The sequence below is a fragment of the Echeneis naucrates genome, chromosome 21 (genome assembly GCF_900963305.1).
Source record: "Echeneis naucrates chromosome 21, fEcheNa1.1, whole genome shotgun sequence".
NCBI classification, from domain to species: domain Eukaryota; kingdom Metazoa; phylum Chordata; class Actinopteri; order Carangiformes; family Echeneidae; genus Echeneis; species Echeneis naucrates.
The window spans coordinates 9,186,602-9,203,451 of NC_042531.1; the positions used below are offsets into that span (position 1 = coordinate 9,186,602).

Here is a 16,850-nt window from a genome sequence, read left to right on the forward strand (position 1 = left end):
CACCACACCTGTGTATTGCTGCTGATAAAATGTATTCCTACATGTCAAATTTTCTGTCTCAAATGTCTACTTCCAAGGTGGTTCCAATGGTGAGATATGTACAATTCTCTTTATTTAGAAAAGCAGCAATATGCAGAAATCCAATTGAACTTGCTGATTGGAATTGTTAATGAAGTATTGATTTTATTTGGGGAAAGTTTAGAGTTTGCATTTAGCATCAACATCAACATCTATTGTTAAGAGAAAGCTGGGAAAGAGGGAGGGTGGAAAGAAGGGGAGAATAGGCGGGTAGCAAGGAAGAAAGCCGCAAGGTAAAGGAAAGGTAGATGGTTATGTGAGGGCAGTAGAAGGAAAGTAGAGGAAGAGATGGGTGGTCAGTGGTATATTACGTAGAATTGTGTGAGGAGGGATAAAGGGATAATTGAAGGAGGGGAGGGGGGTTTCTGCTGTTCAAACAGCCAGCACTTCATTTTACCTTCAGTTGTTTCAAATGCCAAATGACTCTTCTTCTCTTACATAACACCTTTTGTTTGTCCAGTTTCTCTTTTCTTTTTGTCACCTTTTTGGTATCTCATTATCATTTTCTTTTCTTATTCTTCATTTATTTTATTTTTATATCTTTTTTCCCAGCCATGGCTCTTACTGTCTTACTGCACTCTCAGACACAGGCAGCGATATACAAATAGCTCCTCCAGTTGTTTCATTTTTTCTTATCTTTCTGCTTTCTCCTTGTGTTTTGCTTTTGTCTCTGTGTTGTGTTTTGTCCATCAAGCTGCCTTGTCCAGGAGGTTTTCATCTCCTTTTCGCTTTTGCTGGCTTCTGGTTTATGAGAGTCTCTCAGACAGACTCTTCTCCTTTTTGAGGTGTGGGATTTCATTCTTCCCTTGGTAGAGCTGGTCTTTCACCTTGATGACCTTGTGCTATTCTGTATGTTCTGTGACTGAGCTTTCATCCTCACTGAGCTGGAGATGTTGCTTTAGGTGGGAGACTTCTAACGCATTTATTCTGATGGACTCGCAGCACTTTGCGTGTTCATCCTTGAGCTGCCACTCCTTAATCTTTCAAACTCCTCCAGTCTGCTTGTTTTCAGTTTATCTTTGTGCACCCCATGGAAAAACATCACCCTTTCAGCCTGCAATTTTTTATTATGTCGTATCTTGCAGTATATATGCCTTTTTAAGTTGTTGTTTTTCTGTACAATGTTGGGAAGGGTTATTCCCAGCGCTCTGGTCCATCATAAGGAGAAGCAACTCTAAATCTTACCATTTGTTACAGTTTATTTTCATGGGCCACGGCAGTGAGAAACAAAAACACTGCAGGAAAGGGTTTCTGGCTGCAGTTATTATTGAGTGTGGTTTTGTGTAATAGGTTTATTGACTCTGTAGTAGGTTGTACTTGACTGGGCTCTATGATACTTGTTTGTAGGAGATGCAGTGATACTCTGTTGGCAATACAGTATACCTTAAATACTCACACTGACAGTTTCAGGTTTCCCTGATTCTAATTTTAAAAGTCCCATTCATTGTCCAATAGACAAGCTGACTGACAGCGGACACATTTCATAGTAATGTTCTACACGAAACTTTGCAGGTTGAATCAGTGTGTAAAATAAACAACTGTGGGGGGTGAGTCCTTGTCAGAGGTGGTCAGAGTACACAATTTCACTACTTGAGTAAAAGTACAGATACTCCTCATCAAATATTACTGCAACACAAATATAAGTAGCTTCAAAATATTACAGAAGTAAAAGTATAAAAGTATTTGCTTAAAAAAAAAATGTATAAAAAAATACCTCAGGAAATACAGGAAAGGAAAGTAGCTTTATTGTCATTACACAATACACTGATGCGATTCTGCTACAGATGTGTTTATAGCTCAAAAATACCTTCAGTTAAAGAGGCCCGACTATATCAGGTCTCTGGAGGGATCCGGTCTAGTCCAGAGGTCTCCAACTGCTAATGTCCATTAGTCTAGCTTATATTAAAGCCCGACACAAAACGTTATCTTTGACAGAAACAGCTGAGTTTGGTAGCTCCATCAGAAAGGAAGAGACAGAGAGGAGAGAGCTCCAGCTGCTGTCAGGTAACAGAGAAAGTGACATGGGGGGGTTTATTTAAGTTGTTGGCGTTATTTCCGCACTTTCCGACAAAGATATTGGCAAATTTAGAAGTCCTCGACCGCTTCAGACACAAAAACACACACAAGGACCGGGACATTACTCGTTTTTTTGTGTGTGTGCAGAAGGAGACACAGATCTGTATTCAGCTGTGAGTGATGAGGAGTTGGACCGTGTTGTCAGTGATGTCCACAGAAGACATCCAAACTCTGGCTACAAGCTAATGCGTGTTCAGGTAATAATACGGCCACGATGTATGATGTAGAATGAGCCGATTGTTATGGAGAAATAATCCAGGTAGGATGAGGATTATACATCATGGCCATATTCTTACCTGGAACACGCACAGAGAAGTGCACGAAAACAATTACAATTAAAAACAATGAACAATAATGTTAGACTAGAGCAAAAGTAGCGAGTAACGAGAGCATCAATAGAAATGTAGTGGAGTAAAAAGTACAATATTCATCCTTCAAATGTAGTGACGTGAAAGTAAAAGTATCCCTCAAAAATAATACTCAAGTAAAGTACAGATACTCAAAAACTGTACTTAAGTACGGTATGACAGCTGACATTAGCATCTTTTCTTGTGTTTTTGTTTGAAGCAGCTGATAAAGTGAAACCAGATACTAACTAGTGTATAACACTGGTAAATGAGCTGAATCCCTTGTGTAAATTAATGTTCGGTGTCATCACACGTAATCCATGTGGCCTCGAGCCTCCAAAATCTAAACGCAGAATTAGAAAGACTCAATATCCTCACTGCCACAGCCACTGCAAGTTGATTCCTTTCTCTTTGCCCCCTTTCTTCAACTAACAGATTTACAGATTTATTTTAAATAGTTTCAAGTTCTTATTTTTTCATAGGAGCACATACCCTCTAGGGAAAAAAGTAAGTGCGAAACCCTGAAGATGCCAAGCTGGTTCTACCAACATGACAATGATTTTAGTGTACCTCAGTAGTTCCCACTCACCGGCTCTTAATTTGATATGTATTTGGCATATGTATGCGGGGGAAAGAGACATTTTCAGCATGAACGTGCAGCTACTGCAGCACCTGTCAGCAACTGTCTTCAGGAATGATATTATATTCACTGCTTGGATTCTGTTCTAACAGGATACTCAAATTGAATGCTCTATGATACGTATGTACTTAGTGTACTGAAAAGTTTTTGCTCTTTTATTGTAGATGAGGATGGGATGAGTACTTTGACCATTTGGATTGTCGGAGATTTTGAGAGGGCTTCAGGAAGAAAGCTGCTGCTTAATGCCCTGAAACATTTGGTGAGTATTGACGCCTCTTTTCAAAACTCTGTGATCTCATAACCTAATTTGTGTAGTGTTGAGAATATATACTTCTTAAAATTCTTCCAAGTAATTAATGTCCCAACAGCTTCAAAATTTGTCTGCTTTAAATCTATGTTGACATACATGAGATGAATAGATGAATGAAGTGTTGTACTGATACTGCTTGAGTTGCGGTTGAGGCTAAGTATATTTATTCTGAAAATTGATTTTATACTTCATGCGCTCACAGATATCATCAATGCAGAGACCATTAACATAAAATGCTTCCTCTTACTAGAGTATGAATTTAATGTAATACAGCAAGTAAGCATTATTTTGTTGAAATAAATAAAATACAAAAAACTCACTGTTACTTTTAGGAACTCAACAGTCTTTTCCTCCAGTTCTCTTTTTTTTGTGACACCTACAGCTTTGAGACTGTGCAATGTTCATGTGAATTTTATCACAGCTGTGTGTGTGTGTGTGTGTGTGTGTGTGTGTGTGCACAAGCAGAAGGCCAGCCCAGGAGTGCGCGTAGGGGTGATAAATAACCCCAGTGGAAAACCCAGCGAAGATAACACTGTGCTGTACAGGGCTATCTGGGCCTCTTTCCTCACGCAGAAGAATAAGGCTACAGCAGATTTTGTGCAGAAACTCTTGAAAGAAGAAAGCAGCCAGCTCCTTCAGCAGGGGACCAAGATTAAGGAGTTACTGATGCAGGTAAAGCAGGGATGAAGAGAAGCTGTTCTGTTTTTTGTTACTTTAGAAATGATCAGATTCCTGCTGATTTCATTTGCATTGCATTTACAGTACCAGTCAAACGTTTGGACACACTTTCTTATTCATTTGAATGGGAAAGTATATCAAACAGAACCTTTGAGAACTGTCATTTATAGTCAGATTCAAACACTCATGATCCACTGCACCCATGACTTGATAATTCATTACATTTTACATTGAAATTGTTTACATTTAGACTTAATGTAAGTTTTACGTGGTGCTATACAAGACACATTTTAAGTTGTCCTGTATAAGTGTTTTTTCTGACAGCATTTAATATATGCAATTCTTGACATCTGTAGAATGTCTTAATGTCCCTATGGGGCAAGTTGCTCTACAGACAGTAGTCCACAACTGAAATTCATCATATAGAGGATGCTCAGGTTTTTTTTTTTTTTTTAACTCAATTCTTTATTTCATGATTCCACCTTTATCTTTTAAGTCTGTGAAGCACTTTGTAAACCTGTTATTTGAGAAGTGCAATACAATTATGTAGTGTCATATCTACATGCCTTGAAAGATATAGAGTACTACAGTGCAAGAGTTACTGTGTTAGAAATAAGCTAGGAATTTTTTTTGTGTAAATTTATGTTGTTCCTCTCAGTGGTATCCTTAAAAGCTATATCTATTCAAAATTGGATGGTTGTCATTTTGCACTGATATAAATGGTAATTTATTGAGCAGAAAGGTAAAGCCTCGAAAAACAAACCACTTTCAGAGGTTTTTCTGCCCCTGCTTTCTTGATTTAAGTGCACAGTTTTGGAAAATGGTGATTGATGGGCCCACCCTCTTAATCCTCTCCTTTACCAAAGAGAATACATTTCGAGCATGCGTGATGCTCCACAGTATGTGGACTCCAGGGCGAGCAGCCAACTCGCTGTCATTTAAACTTGATTTGTCACAAGGGCCAAAACAAGGCAGGATCCACACTCGTTAAGTAAAAGAGCTGGTGCAAACTTGGTTTGTCGACCTGCACACCATTCATGGTTGAGAGCCATATCCTGACCATTACACTGATTACACTGGTTGTCACCAGTCTATCATAACAAACATTCTATATTCTGTTGTGTGCAGTATCCTCCCACACAATGTTGCGCATAAGAAAACAATTTGTGAAGCACTAATGAACAAGTCAGCTGACAGGAGTGCTCCAATCCCCCCCCATCTAGAGAAGTCACAGATCATAGTTCACATGTGGGACCAACCATAACAAATCGCCCTGCAGTTATGCCTGTCTTTAACAATGGTAAGAAAATGGGCTGTAACTAGCAACTGAAAGACAAGCAGGTGGTGGCTGTGTGAGTTGAGACTCAGGGTCTAGGGATGTGAGTTTATTATTGGCTGCCAGACAGACTTGCTGACTGGTTGCACTGACATTATTGGTATTTCACCTGCTCTCCTGAGGAGGGAAATGTTGGAGAAACTAATAACTTGACTCCACAAAGCCTCCACACACTCACACATAATTTGTTACAGACAAGAATGGCAGAGGCTTAATTAAGAGTTTGTTGTATTAATTACAAATTGATTAATTCCATTTTCACACATGTGCATTTTTGACAGCTCTCCTCTGGCTGAAATATTTTGTGTTTGAAAATGAAAACTGAAATGATTGCATTGATGCCTTGCATCAATGATATTGTGAATAATTTCTTTTTTGTCTCATACATCATTTCTTATGCCAATGCATCACTCAAGATTTCGTTTTTGGACAGATTGTTAAGCAAGAAAGGTCCTTGGGCTAGGCTATCAGCCTATTGAATTAAGTGCATCACACATTCTTCAGAAATATGTGTTAACAATGCAGTCAATATGTGCAACACCATAAACAAACTTTTGTTATTCTCCTCTAGGGAATGAATGTTGATGCCTTTGAGAAAAAGTTCAACACACTTGAGGTGGATTTTATCCATAGTCAGCAGCTGTTCTGTCGAGATATCCTGAAACTGGGTCCTGGAGAGCGGGCAGTCATCAGCAATGGCAGAGTGAGTGGACTTGAACTCCAACACAATTCTTTAAGCAACCTCACTGAGGTGACTTCATACACATATTTCTGCATAAAAACCGAAATATATTACATTTCCTGTATATTGTCAGTAAGGAAAAGCATTGGTAAAATATAGCTGGTAATGCTAGCAATAGTGCAATAGCATTCTCTAAGATGCTGCACTTTAGAGGTTTTTACCCCTCTTGTGTTTTCAGAGTGCTTCCTTAGTACTGTCAAATCAGCATGATGTCTGTTTCTTAAAGGTCATGGGTGGCACAAACAGTACAGTGTGTGTGTTTGTGTGAGTGTCTGTGTATCTGCTGACTGTATGTGTGCACAGAGCTGATGACTGATGTCGCAGCAGCAGCGATGCTGACAGTTACGGATGAAGAGGCCAGCCTCTGAGATGGCAGTAACAATTAATATCATTTTACATTCCTCTTCTGCAGTGGCAGGGCTCTACTCCCAAAATAGAAAGGAGGAAAACACATCACTGAATACCATGACTTTAAGTGGATGAAACACAGTTACAATCACATTAAATTTAACACCCCCCTGGCACCTAGTAAATAATACATGTTGAGATACAAAAAAGTCGTGTTCTGACTGCATTATTTTTTCATTTTAGATCCTTGGTCCTTTTGAGGAGCAAGAAGATTTCACTGTAGAAGATTTCCATTTGTTGGAGAAGATTACACTCAGTGGTTCTGCAGAGAAAGTCAAAGCCACAGTGAAACAAATGGGGATGAAGCCGAAACAGTATGCTTATATTTCTTTAAGCTTTGTTATTTATTTATTTATTTTTTTTTAATGGTTCTTCTTTTCCCATTTAACTGTCTCTGATGAACATTTTTGCATAATTTCAACCTCGATATTTATTTATTTGTTTTCTTATTTGAAGGGGCTATTGAATTTTTATAAAATATATAAAATTCCAGAAATGAAATTGAAATGTCTAATTTTCAAAGTTTTCAGATGCTTTAGCGAAGGATTCTAAATTGTGTTCAGGTGCATCGTGTTTGCTTAATTTTTCTTCTCTGTGGCAAGGAGTGGAAGTCTGATCAGAATTGAGGTTAGGATGAAGGCAACTAAAAACAGAGAAGTAGCTCATGTGATGATAGTAATAATAATAATAATAATAATAGTAGTAATCATAATTCTAATCATAACCTGGTCCAGACTGTAAGCACTCTGAACATGGGCCATCAATTTCCCTTTCATTACAGCCACAACACTGCCGAAATGTATACCCATGACAATCCTGGGGTGGCTTAGGGGTAAGTCTGTGACTGAAAACCCCAAATTAAACAGCAGAGAAGATTTGAGAAGTGACCTGAATGCTGTATTTCACAGATGGTTCCCATAGGGAGCATGAGAAGATCTGCCAGGAAGAATGGGATAAACTGCACAAATCTTTGTCTCCAAAGCTTGTACAGACTTACCCAACTAGACTCAAAGCTGTAATTGCTGCCAAAAGTGCCCCTGCAAGGGGCTGAATTAAGAGTCTGAATACATCTGTAATTAATAGATTTCAGCAAAAAAAAAAAAAAAAAAAAAAGAAAATCCTGAAGCATGCTCTCACTTTGTGACAGCGGGTTATTGGGAGTAGATTGATGGGCAGAAATGGTGATGTTACATCTTTACATTCAGATTGACAGCACATCAGAGTGTAGAGAAAGTTAAGGAGTAGTTTCTGAAGCCACTTTATCCTATGTCTTAAAAACTCTAATATTAACAGTATCATTTTCTCAGTTTGAAGGTAGCGTTGACTGATTTATGAGGATGGCTTGTTAACAGCTGGCAAACACACTATGTGAGCTGTGTTTGACATGTCTCCTCACATGTATCATTAATAAATGATGGACTGACCCTGCTGCTACTCCTCTCCCACAGGGCCAGTGACTTAGTCATGAAAGTTGATGCCCTGTTAACAGCAGCCCCTAAAGGCGAGGTCAGAAGGGATGTCCACTTCAGCAAAGACAGTCACAGGTGGATACATTTTTTTAATCCATTTTGTCAGTCTTGTTGGCCCTGCTGTCTGAAGCAGTGCAAAGAAGCATATCTCTTGCCTTGCGGTTCTGCTGATTAAGTTTTGTTTAACCTTGTGTTACTGAATTTACTCTGGTGTGCTGTTATCCTCCTCAGTGTGCTCCACCTCTCGCCACGTGAAAACGAGGTGTTCTATGATGTGGTGGCCATTGTTGACCCCCTCACAAGGGAGGCACAGAAGATGTCCTCTCTGCTGATTGTAAGTTGCATGTGATTACTATTATACTGAGGACACCCTAAAATCACTAAAAGCACAGGGTACAGAAGCAATGAACACATGTATTTTTCCCCAATTCTCATATAATTAAATGTTTCATGTCTGCATTCATTTATGTAGCTCATTTTTTCAAGCCTAGCTTGTTTGACCAGAAGAGGTTTGAAAAAAAAAAAAAAAGAACTTTTTCCCTTAGTGGGCTTAGTTTCACTGAATCCCACTTGCTGTCTACAGCATCTTGCTAAAGGCTGCCTGTGGTGAAAAATTTGACTTGAGTGAACATTTTTTAAATTTTCATGAAAGGTGCAAAAATCTGTGCTTTGCAAATTTGAGCTCTCTTTTAAATTCAGTTTAGTAAGAGTCATGGGCAGTTAAACTGTAAGATGGCCTGAATGGCTCATATCTTCTGTCATGTACTCATGGCACCTTTGCTGGTGTTTATCTTCTTTGTACTTGATTTCCAGCTTTGTCTCTTCTTTTTTAACTCCTGCAGGTGCTCAGTCAAGTGGTCAATGTAAAACTGCAGGTGTTTATGAATTGCAGGGCCAAATTGTCTGAGATGCCCCTCAAGAGGTAAGCTCCTGCTCCAACAGTAATTAAATTTTCCTGTTTGGCTTGTTTGTGTATCCTCTGACCACTGCAGACCTGGAATCTCTCTGTAAGATTATACTGCACAGATGCAATCTGCTTAATAACACCACCTTATTGCTTTGGGCCTCCCCTCGCATCACTGGTTAAATTGCTTACAGCTTGCACAGTTGCAGCTCAAACCATGCAGTAAAAACAACAAAGTTAAAAAATAAACAACAGCAAATGAAAGGTTGGAATTGTCCATTAACATTTACACCACTGCCTAAATGGTGGTCATTATGTAATTTTGGGTGTTTTCGTTTTTTAATTAGTTCCATAACAGCCATTTGTAGAGGTAGGAAGTAGCGCACGTTTGTTTGTTTGTTTTCTCGTATAACAGAAAATTCCAAGGACGTTTACACTCACTTTGAAAGCACAGCTTACATTATAACCTTTCATTAACTTCTGTTAGATATCAGCTGATGAAAATCACTCTTCCTGTCCCCATGAGTGACAACTGCCTGTAATTGACACAAATGGTTGATGATGATTTTTTTTTTTCACAAGGGACAAACAAGCTACATGTCTGCATTTAAGCAGCTACTAGCAGGTCTATTAGTCCAATATAGTGCAGTCATGTGATGTTATTAGCCTGAAAATGAATGAATCTTTTTTGTTTCTGTTCGGTTTCTGTTAAGAGTGCTGTTTCCATATTCAACCCCTGTGCGTGTGAGTGCAGACTTGGAAAAACCCAGAAATACGAATGTCTGGCTAATCCATATGAAGCTTCTGCTTAGGGGAACGAATGTTCATTTCAGTTAAAAAAAAAAATTCTAAAAATAAAACAAATAAAAGTTTTTTTGGGGGATTTCACCATCTTAAAATTCTTGATAATACCAATTTCCAATCATCAGTCATTTTTTTCCCTTCTTTGTGTTTTTGTTGATGAAATGAAGGCATAATGTGTTTGTGTCCTGGGTTCCTCCTCCATAACTGCAGTGTTTCCCTCTCTGCCTTTCTGTGCTGTGGCTGCAACTCCCATCTCACACTTAGCTGTTCTTTAACCACTTTGCTTTTTTTCACAGAAACAAAGCTGTTGAGAATGAAGTTTTGGGAAATCTCCCTGTAATTGTGATGAAGAAAAACGAGATGAAGAAAGGATGAGAGGGCATTCTTAAATTACTTAGACTGAGTAATGTTTATCATCTGCCACAATATCTGAACTCATTATGACTCCTCAGTGTCAGAGGCTTCAGTTGGGATAAGCAATTAGCTTTAAGATTAGCCAGAAGCTAGCTTCCGCAACTACTCTCTGTAATAATGGAGAAAGGAAGCAATTCTGTTACACAAGCTGCTGCTCACAGAAATATGTGCTGAGCAGGAATAGTATTGGATTTCTTACTTTGAAGAGATCGTATGTAGGTAACGGTCACAATACAGGTCTGCTTCTCCTGTCCTGGAAAACAGGGTATAACACAACATGTCATAATTTCAGTGCCTCCTGGAGACCAGAGCATTAACTGGATGGATTTGTTGTCTTAGACTGGTAGCACAAGTCCTGCAATATATCCAGCATTAAAGGGATTTTAGTTATTTTCTCTGTTTTTATAGATTATGTTAATTTGCAGTTACTTGGCAAAGGCTTAAATCTTGCTTGTTGTCCTTGCAGCTTTTACCGCTTTGTCTTGGAGTCTGATGTGACTTTCTTGGCCAACGACACAGTGTCTCCAGGACCAGCTGCCCGCTTCATGGAGCTCCCAGAATCCCCACTCCTCACACTGAATATGATCACCCCAGAGAGCTGGATGGTACAGGCAGTGAGCAGCCCCCATGATTTGGATAACATCCACCTGCAAGAGGTGTCTTCTTCTTAGTCAGTTTCATTAGTCTCACCACTTAAGCAGATTTGAGACACTTTGAAATAATCATCCCCTCCCTGTGAATTTTTCCTGTGTAATGTGCGGTTATGCTGCAGGTTAACAGGATTGTGATGGCGGAGTATGAACTGGAGCACCTTTTGCTAGAGGGCCACTGTTTTGACTTGTCTACGGGTCAGCCTCCTCGTGGACTTCAGTTTACCCTGGGCATGAGTCGAGACCCGCTGATGTATGACACTATTGTGATGGCTAATCTGGTCAGCATCCTCTCTCCTCCATAACACTAAATAGTTTCACAGTACATAATTACAATACATGTTGAGAAAATAAGAGTGGATTACATTCTCTTCATAAATAACCTCTTCAACCACAACAGGGATATTTCCAGCTGAAAGCTAATCCTGGGGCCTGGATCCTAAGATTACGTGTAGGAAGGTCAGAGGATATCTATCAGGTTCTCACGTGAGTGTTAAATGGTGTCTAAACATTATTTTTAAAGCCAGTGTAAGTTTTCTATCCTTCCCCAACAGTTATTGGGAAAAAATGTTAGATAATGATGCTAATTAGGAGACTTTATTTGTAGCTCAGCATCAAGGTTGTTCTCAGCTACCTCTCTGTTTCATATGGCAGCTATGAAACCATCACTATGGTAACATGTAGAGCTGCTGACACTGTAGCAGCTCAAGGTTTTGATGAGTGCAGGGAGTTCTGCTCAGCGCAGAGGGGAGAGAGACAGGTAGGAGGAAAGGGGTGCTATTAGAGAGAAGACGAAGTGGAGGGATGATTCAGCTGGTCACCTGCCATGCCATCCACCTCAGATTGCTGAATATCAGCAGCGGAATGTGTTTTAGTTAGGACAGCGTAGGTGTCAGAGGCTGCATATACTGGATGCAGTGCGTTTGTGCTAATTTCCCTGGATGAATAGAAACAGTATTGTTCTTTGGTTTAATGAGATGCATTTTCTTAAAAAAATGCATTTGTCTTAAAGATTATTTTTAGTATTTTATCTCTCCATGGAGAGATTGACAGGAAACATAGGGAGAGGGTATGGCAAGCATGTTAGCCCCCCCCTACCAGTCAAACAAGGAATTTGATGGTTACCTGATCGGCACTTTATCTACTTTAGCCTTAGTCATGCCCAGTACCTTGTGTTGTATTCTTCAGTTTTTAATTAGATGTGTCCTGTGGCTCCTTTCAATCTGATCTAAAACAAATCAACTTCTCATCTCAAACAGAACATTAACCCTATTGATAATATTAACCGAATACGTGTCTGCATATGCAGCTGTAGTGCACCGTACTAGATGTCCCTACAATCACCGATATTGTTTTCTCTGGCTATCCTCACATAAGATTTAGGACACGTACAGCCCTTGGTTCCCCTGGAATCATATCAGACAACCAAGATTTATTCCCCAATCCTCCAGGTGAAGCTAAGAGGTGATGTCATTTTTCACCTTGGCAGTGTCATTATTCTTGTGGTTAGCGGCACTCTGCTCTGGTTAGGTGGCCGATCAGAGCCTAGTGGGAGTGTCTGTGCTTTCCAGTCCCAGAGCCTGCGTTTTCCTCTGTGCTGCCACTGCGCCTCACCCTGACAGCGATGAATGAGATGGCCATCTCTCCTCTCCTCAGAGCAGGGATACAGATTGATCTCTGGTACTTTCTAACACAAGCCCTAAAGGCTGAGTTGCACTGCTAACAGCAAAGGGGGCAAAGCACAAGCAGCACTTGAACGTAGGGGGAATACACTTTGAGCTAAATGAATAGGGTGCATTTATCAAGGTTAGTTTTTTACCTATAGTAAGCATCGGGGTCATAGTATGCATCATACCCTATTGCTCATCCTCTGCCTGAAGTTTGCTCTCTTGTGTTTCAACATCAGGCCCTGCAGATCATGTCTGCCAAAACACATTAGGCACTGGACAAATCAGTCCTAAAAGAATTACAGGAAAAGGCCAGTGTTATTGTGTCAATACTGCATGGTCTTTCTCATTAAATCTCCCAGTATATACAGCAAGGCTGGGAAGTAGTGATGGATAAAATAATAGTAAGGTGATTCCTAATGGTGACAGAGGGTAATGAATATGGTCAGTGTGGCCCTGGCAGCTATCCCACTATCCGCTTTTAACTCACTATGTGTCATTGGTCTGTCCATTAGCTCCTCCACTGTATTTTTCTTGTACTTTTGCCATGTCTAAAAGTGATCCAACCTTGGCCACTGCAGCAAAAGTGTAATTTATTGAAATAGGGGCGTTAAGTGTGCCATTAACATATTGTGCTGATTTGTTGAGTAGCTCTAAAACTGAACAGTTATACATTATACTCTACATATTTACAGCTAAATGGTCTGGTTCTTTATTGAAAGAATTACTGCTAAATGGTCTTTGTCTTCGGAATGTAGACCACAGTTAAAAGCTCGAGGTTGTTAACCTTGAATATCAGTGCCTGCGCTGGCTGTCAAACATATATTGGTAGAAAAAGACAGCACTGACCCCTGTCCATAATCAATTGAGCCGCCTGCCAGACTTCATCTTTTACAGATTCCTTGTGCGAAAGTTTGTGGTTAGTTTGAATAGGACTAAACTATTTATGCAGTAATAAAATGTATAGATTGTGTGTAAAAATCCATAATTTATAATTGTTAAACTTTATCCTCCAGTTCGTAGGTTAATGCTAGTCTGTGTGGCTTCACCTGTGTTTAACGTAACTACTACAGATGCATTGGTGATATTTCATTAGTTCATAATCACTCTCTCTGCTTTTTCAGGCACGACGGAACTGATTCCCCTGCTGATACCGGAGATGTTAGAGTTGTGCTGAACAGTTTCCACAGTAAAATCATCAAAGTCAGAGTGAGTGTATTTCACATGTAATGAACACATTACACACATTAATGAACGCGAGGATGTGGATATCATTAATAGGCCACACATTGAGGAGATTGAAATTATTTTACACAGTGATTAGAAATCCGTAAGAGCAACATTGTTTTGTCTCTCCATCCGTATCCTAGGTGCAGAAAAAGGCAGACAAAATCAATGAAGACTTGTTAAGTGAAACTAGTGAAAGCAAAGGCATATGGGACTCCATAGCAAGGTGTGTAATCATTCCTCAAATACAGCAAAAATGATGATGGTTTTTGTACATTTAAAATTCTCCAGCCGCTGACTGGCAGTAACTGTGAGCTCACTGGTTGGTAGGTGTGTTGATGTGCCTGTGTTTGTCAAATTTACACTGTGGTTTCAGGAGATCTTATTCTTACCCCGGATCCAGGCTGCAATATTATGCTGTAAGGTCTAGTCTTGCAAAAAATATGTGCTTCTGTAGGTATGTTTTTGTGAGCATTTGTGTGTTTCCCCCCCCCCAACACTTCCTAACTGTGTGATCCTGTCTCCTCACTTAATGCTTGCTATATGAAGTGTTTGGAGCACTTTTGAGAAAAGGTAGGCAGTGTTGCTAGAACCTATTTAACACCTGTAACTTCTTTGTCATCCCCATTAGCATGCAGTATTTATTGATGTCATGTTGGCACATTCCTGGTGCCCGGGTTATTTCCTGGCCATGTCTTGTAGAGGTATTCTAGGCTTGTCCAACTGAGAGTATACCTCTCAGCAGAGCCAGAACAAGATGAGGGGATTATAAATCTCACCTGACCTTGGCATGTGTTAATTAGGAACTCTGGGATGTCATTGGGGAGACCAACATTTGAACTACCCCATATATTAGCCCTCTGTTTTGACCAGGACCATAAAGCCCGAAAGAGGATGGATAGACAGATGAATAGATTTATAATTGAATCTAACCTTAAGACCATTTCCCATGGCATGATTGCATTTGAGGAATAAAAATACTCATAACATTAAAAGGTTAAACGAAAGGATGGATAAGATGGTTCCAAGAGACATAATTGCTCCTTAAGTGCCTGTGTTGCATGACTCTAAAATTAACTTAAATTTGACTGCATTTGGACAGAGGAGAGTAATTTCTTCTGGAATGGTTCCAGTGTACCCTCCTTTCAAAACAACTGTTCATAAATCATAAGACTTACAAGCTACTCATCATGTGGAGAAAGTCTTACTACATGATCCCGGGCTGTGTGCATACATTCTATGTCCACCCAACACTATAAATAAAATGTTCTGGAGAGTCTAACCTCAACATCTTACTCCTTACCATTAATATTGACTGAAAGTAGCTTGTTTGGAATTGCTGAGGAATGAAAAGAAGACACTCTTTGAAAACACAAAATACAGTTTATTCTGAGAAAAACGGTGTACATGTTGAGATAATGTTTGCATGTGTGCCAGTTAAACTTATAAAATAAAATACATTAATAAACCATAGCGTTTTTTTTTGCAACGATAAATCACTTTGAAATGATTTGTGTGGAAGTGTAAGGGTCTGTATAAATGAGAAAAGACACTGTGCTTGACCTGGTTGTTTGGGGATTTATCGTAAAGAGTGCCACTGAAGGCCATGTGTTAATCTAACAACTCTCAATTTCATGGGTGGATCCATCCATCAGCATGGACCCCTAAATCAGGGGGACAGAGCTGTACCAAATTCTTTGGTTTAAGAGGAGCTTTATTTCCATTGAGCAATAATGAACCTGACAAAACCTATTCTTTCTTGCTAGCTTCCTCACATCATTGTTTTGCGATTTCCTTATTTTGATTTTCTGTTTGATCCTTTCTCTCTTACTCTTTTCTTCCGACCTTTGGGAGTAAAGTCAGGGAAAGTTGGCCTCTCTTGCCTCCTTCAGCTTGGACAGCTCTGAGGTTTTAATCTCCTTAATGCCAGTGTTAGAAACCAGAAACATCAGGGCCACAGAGAATGTGAAAGATTGTCATTGGCAATGTCACCTGAGGGAGTTATTTGGTGGGGGGTGCAGTAAAAGCTACCTCTCCCCAAGTAGTCATAGGACTTGGATTTGGCTGTTAGTTTTTTATGCCTCCACACCAGCCTTTGAGTACATCCCATCCTTGTGCATGCAATATCTCAGTAACAGCTTGATGGAATTTCTTCAAATTTGGAACAAGTGTTACTCTGAGTCACTCAAGGATGAACAGATAAAATTTTGATGGTTGAAAATTAAGGTCACTGTGGCCATGAATTAAGACCATGGATGTGATCTCTTAAGACTGTCCTGGGGGAGTTTTTTCAAATTGGTACAAACATTCATTTGACAAACTCATCAAATTAAATATTTAGATTTAACTGATCTAAATAGCCGTAAGTTCTTATAATGAGGAGTTTATTTGTTATCTGGGCAAAATCTTTGTAGCTGTTTTACTAGCTTTGCTTCTGAAATATTAACTAACAAAACCCTCACCATGAAGCTTAATTATCTATGATCTATTGTAAAAACTTTTGTTTTGTACTAATTTACACTTTAGAGAAGCTGTAATGACCAGATTTGTACCCAAACGTTGTCACAGAAAATTATAGCAATAGATTACAATACTTTAGCACTTTTTGTCAGACTTGATCATTTCTTGATTATCTCCACACAGTTGTGTGTGGAGAATGATCCTGCTCGGTCTACAGAGTTGTAGCAAAGCAAGTGGACTTCAGTTGCGTTAGAGCTGCCCTTTGCTCAGGATTTAGACAGAGCAGAGGTTCATCATGATTCAGCCAAACAGGCTCTCATCTGACCCACAAAAGCTGAGCATCTGGAGTGAAGTAAAGACAGACAGACATAAGTCAACTGAACAACAGAGCGGGCCATGTTTTAATTTAAGGTGATATTAAAGAGCAGAGAGAGAAAACATTGTGTAAAATGTTTCCAGGATTGTTTACAGATTATTTGGTGAGGTAATGTGTAATAGTTGTGACTTGTTTACCAGTCAGACTCTTGCATGTGAGATTTGGTTTTAGAGGACATGTGGAGACAAACATTATGCCCCCTCCCTTTCCTTCACACCTCCCTCTCACTCACTGGTGTCTTCCTGGGGCCTCAGGGCAATCGCA

The 16,850-nt window shown here is 39.6% G+C and overlaps 1 protein-coding gene across 4 annotated transcripts in view; it reads left to right on the forward strand.

Moving 5' to 3' along the window:
- uggt2 (UDP-glucose glycoprotein glucosyltransferase 2) overlaps window positions 1-16,850 on the forward strand; it is a 35,372-nt gene that overhangs the window by 11,904 nt on the left and 6,618 nt on the right. For all 4 annotated transcript variants that reach the window (XM_029530041.1, XM_029530043.1, XM_029530044.1 and 1 more), the window contains exons 21-32: window positions 3,306-3,400; window positions 3,917-4,123; window positions 6,037-6,168; window positions 6,799-6,929; window positions 8,064-8,159; window positions 8,316-8,418; window positions 8,927-9,006; window positions 10,673-10,862; window positions 10,979-11,137; window positions 11,257-11,342; window positions 13,648-13,732; window positions 13,894-13,976. In XM_029530041.1, coding sequence (XP_029385901.1) covers window positions 3,306-3,400; window positions 3,917-4,123; window positions 6,037-6,168; window positions 6,799-6,929; window positions 8,064-8,159; window positions 8,316-8,418; window positions 8,927-9,006; window positions 10,673-10,862; window positions 10,979-11,137; window positions 11,257-11,342; window positions 13,648-13,732; window positions 13,894-13,976 — 1,447 coding nt within the window. The remainder of the gene's footprint in view (window positions 1-3,305; window positions 3,401-3,916; window positions 4,124-6,036; window positions 6,169-6,798; window positions 6,930-8,063; window positions 8,160-8,315; window positions 8,419-8,926; window positions 9,007-10,672; window positions 10,863-10,978; window positions 11,138-11,256; window positions 11,343-13,647; window positions 13,733-13,893; window positions 13,977-16,850) is intronic.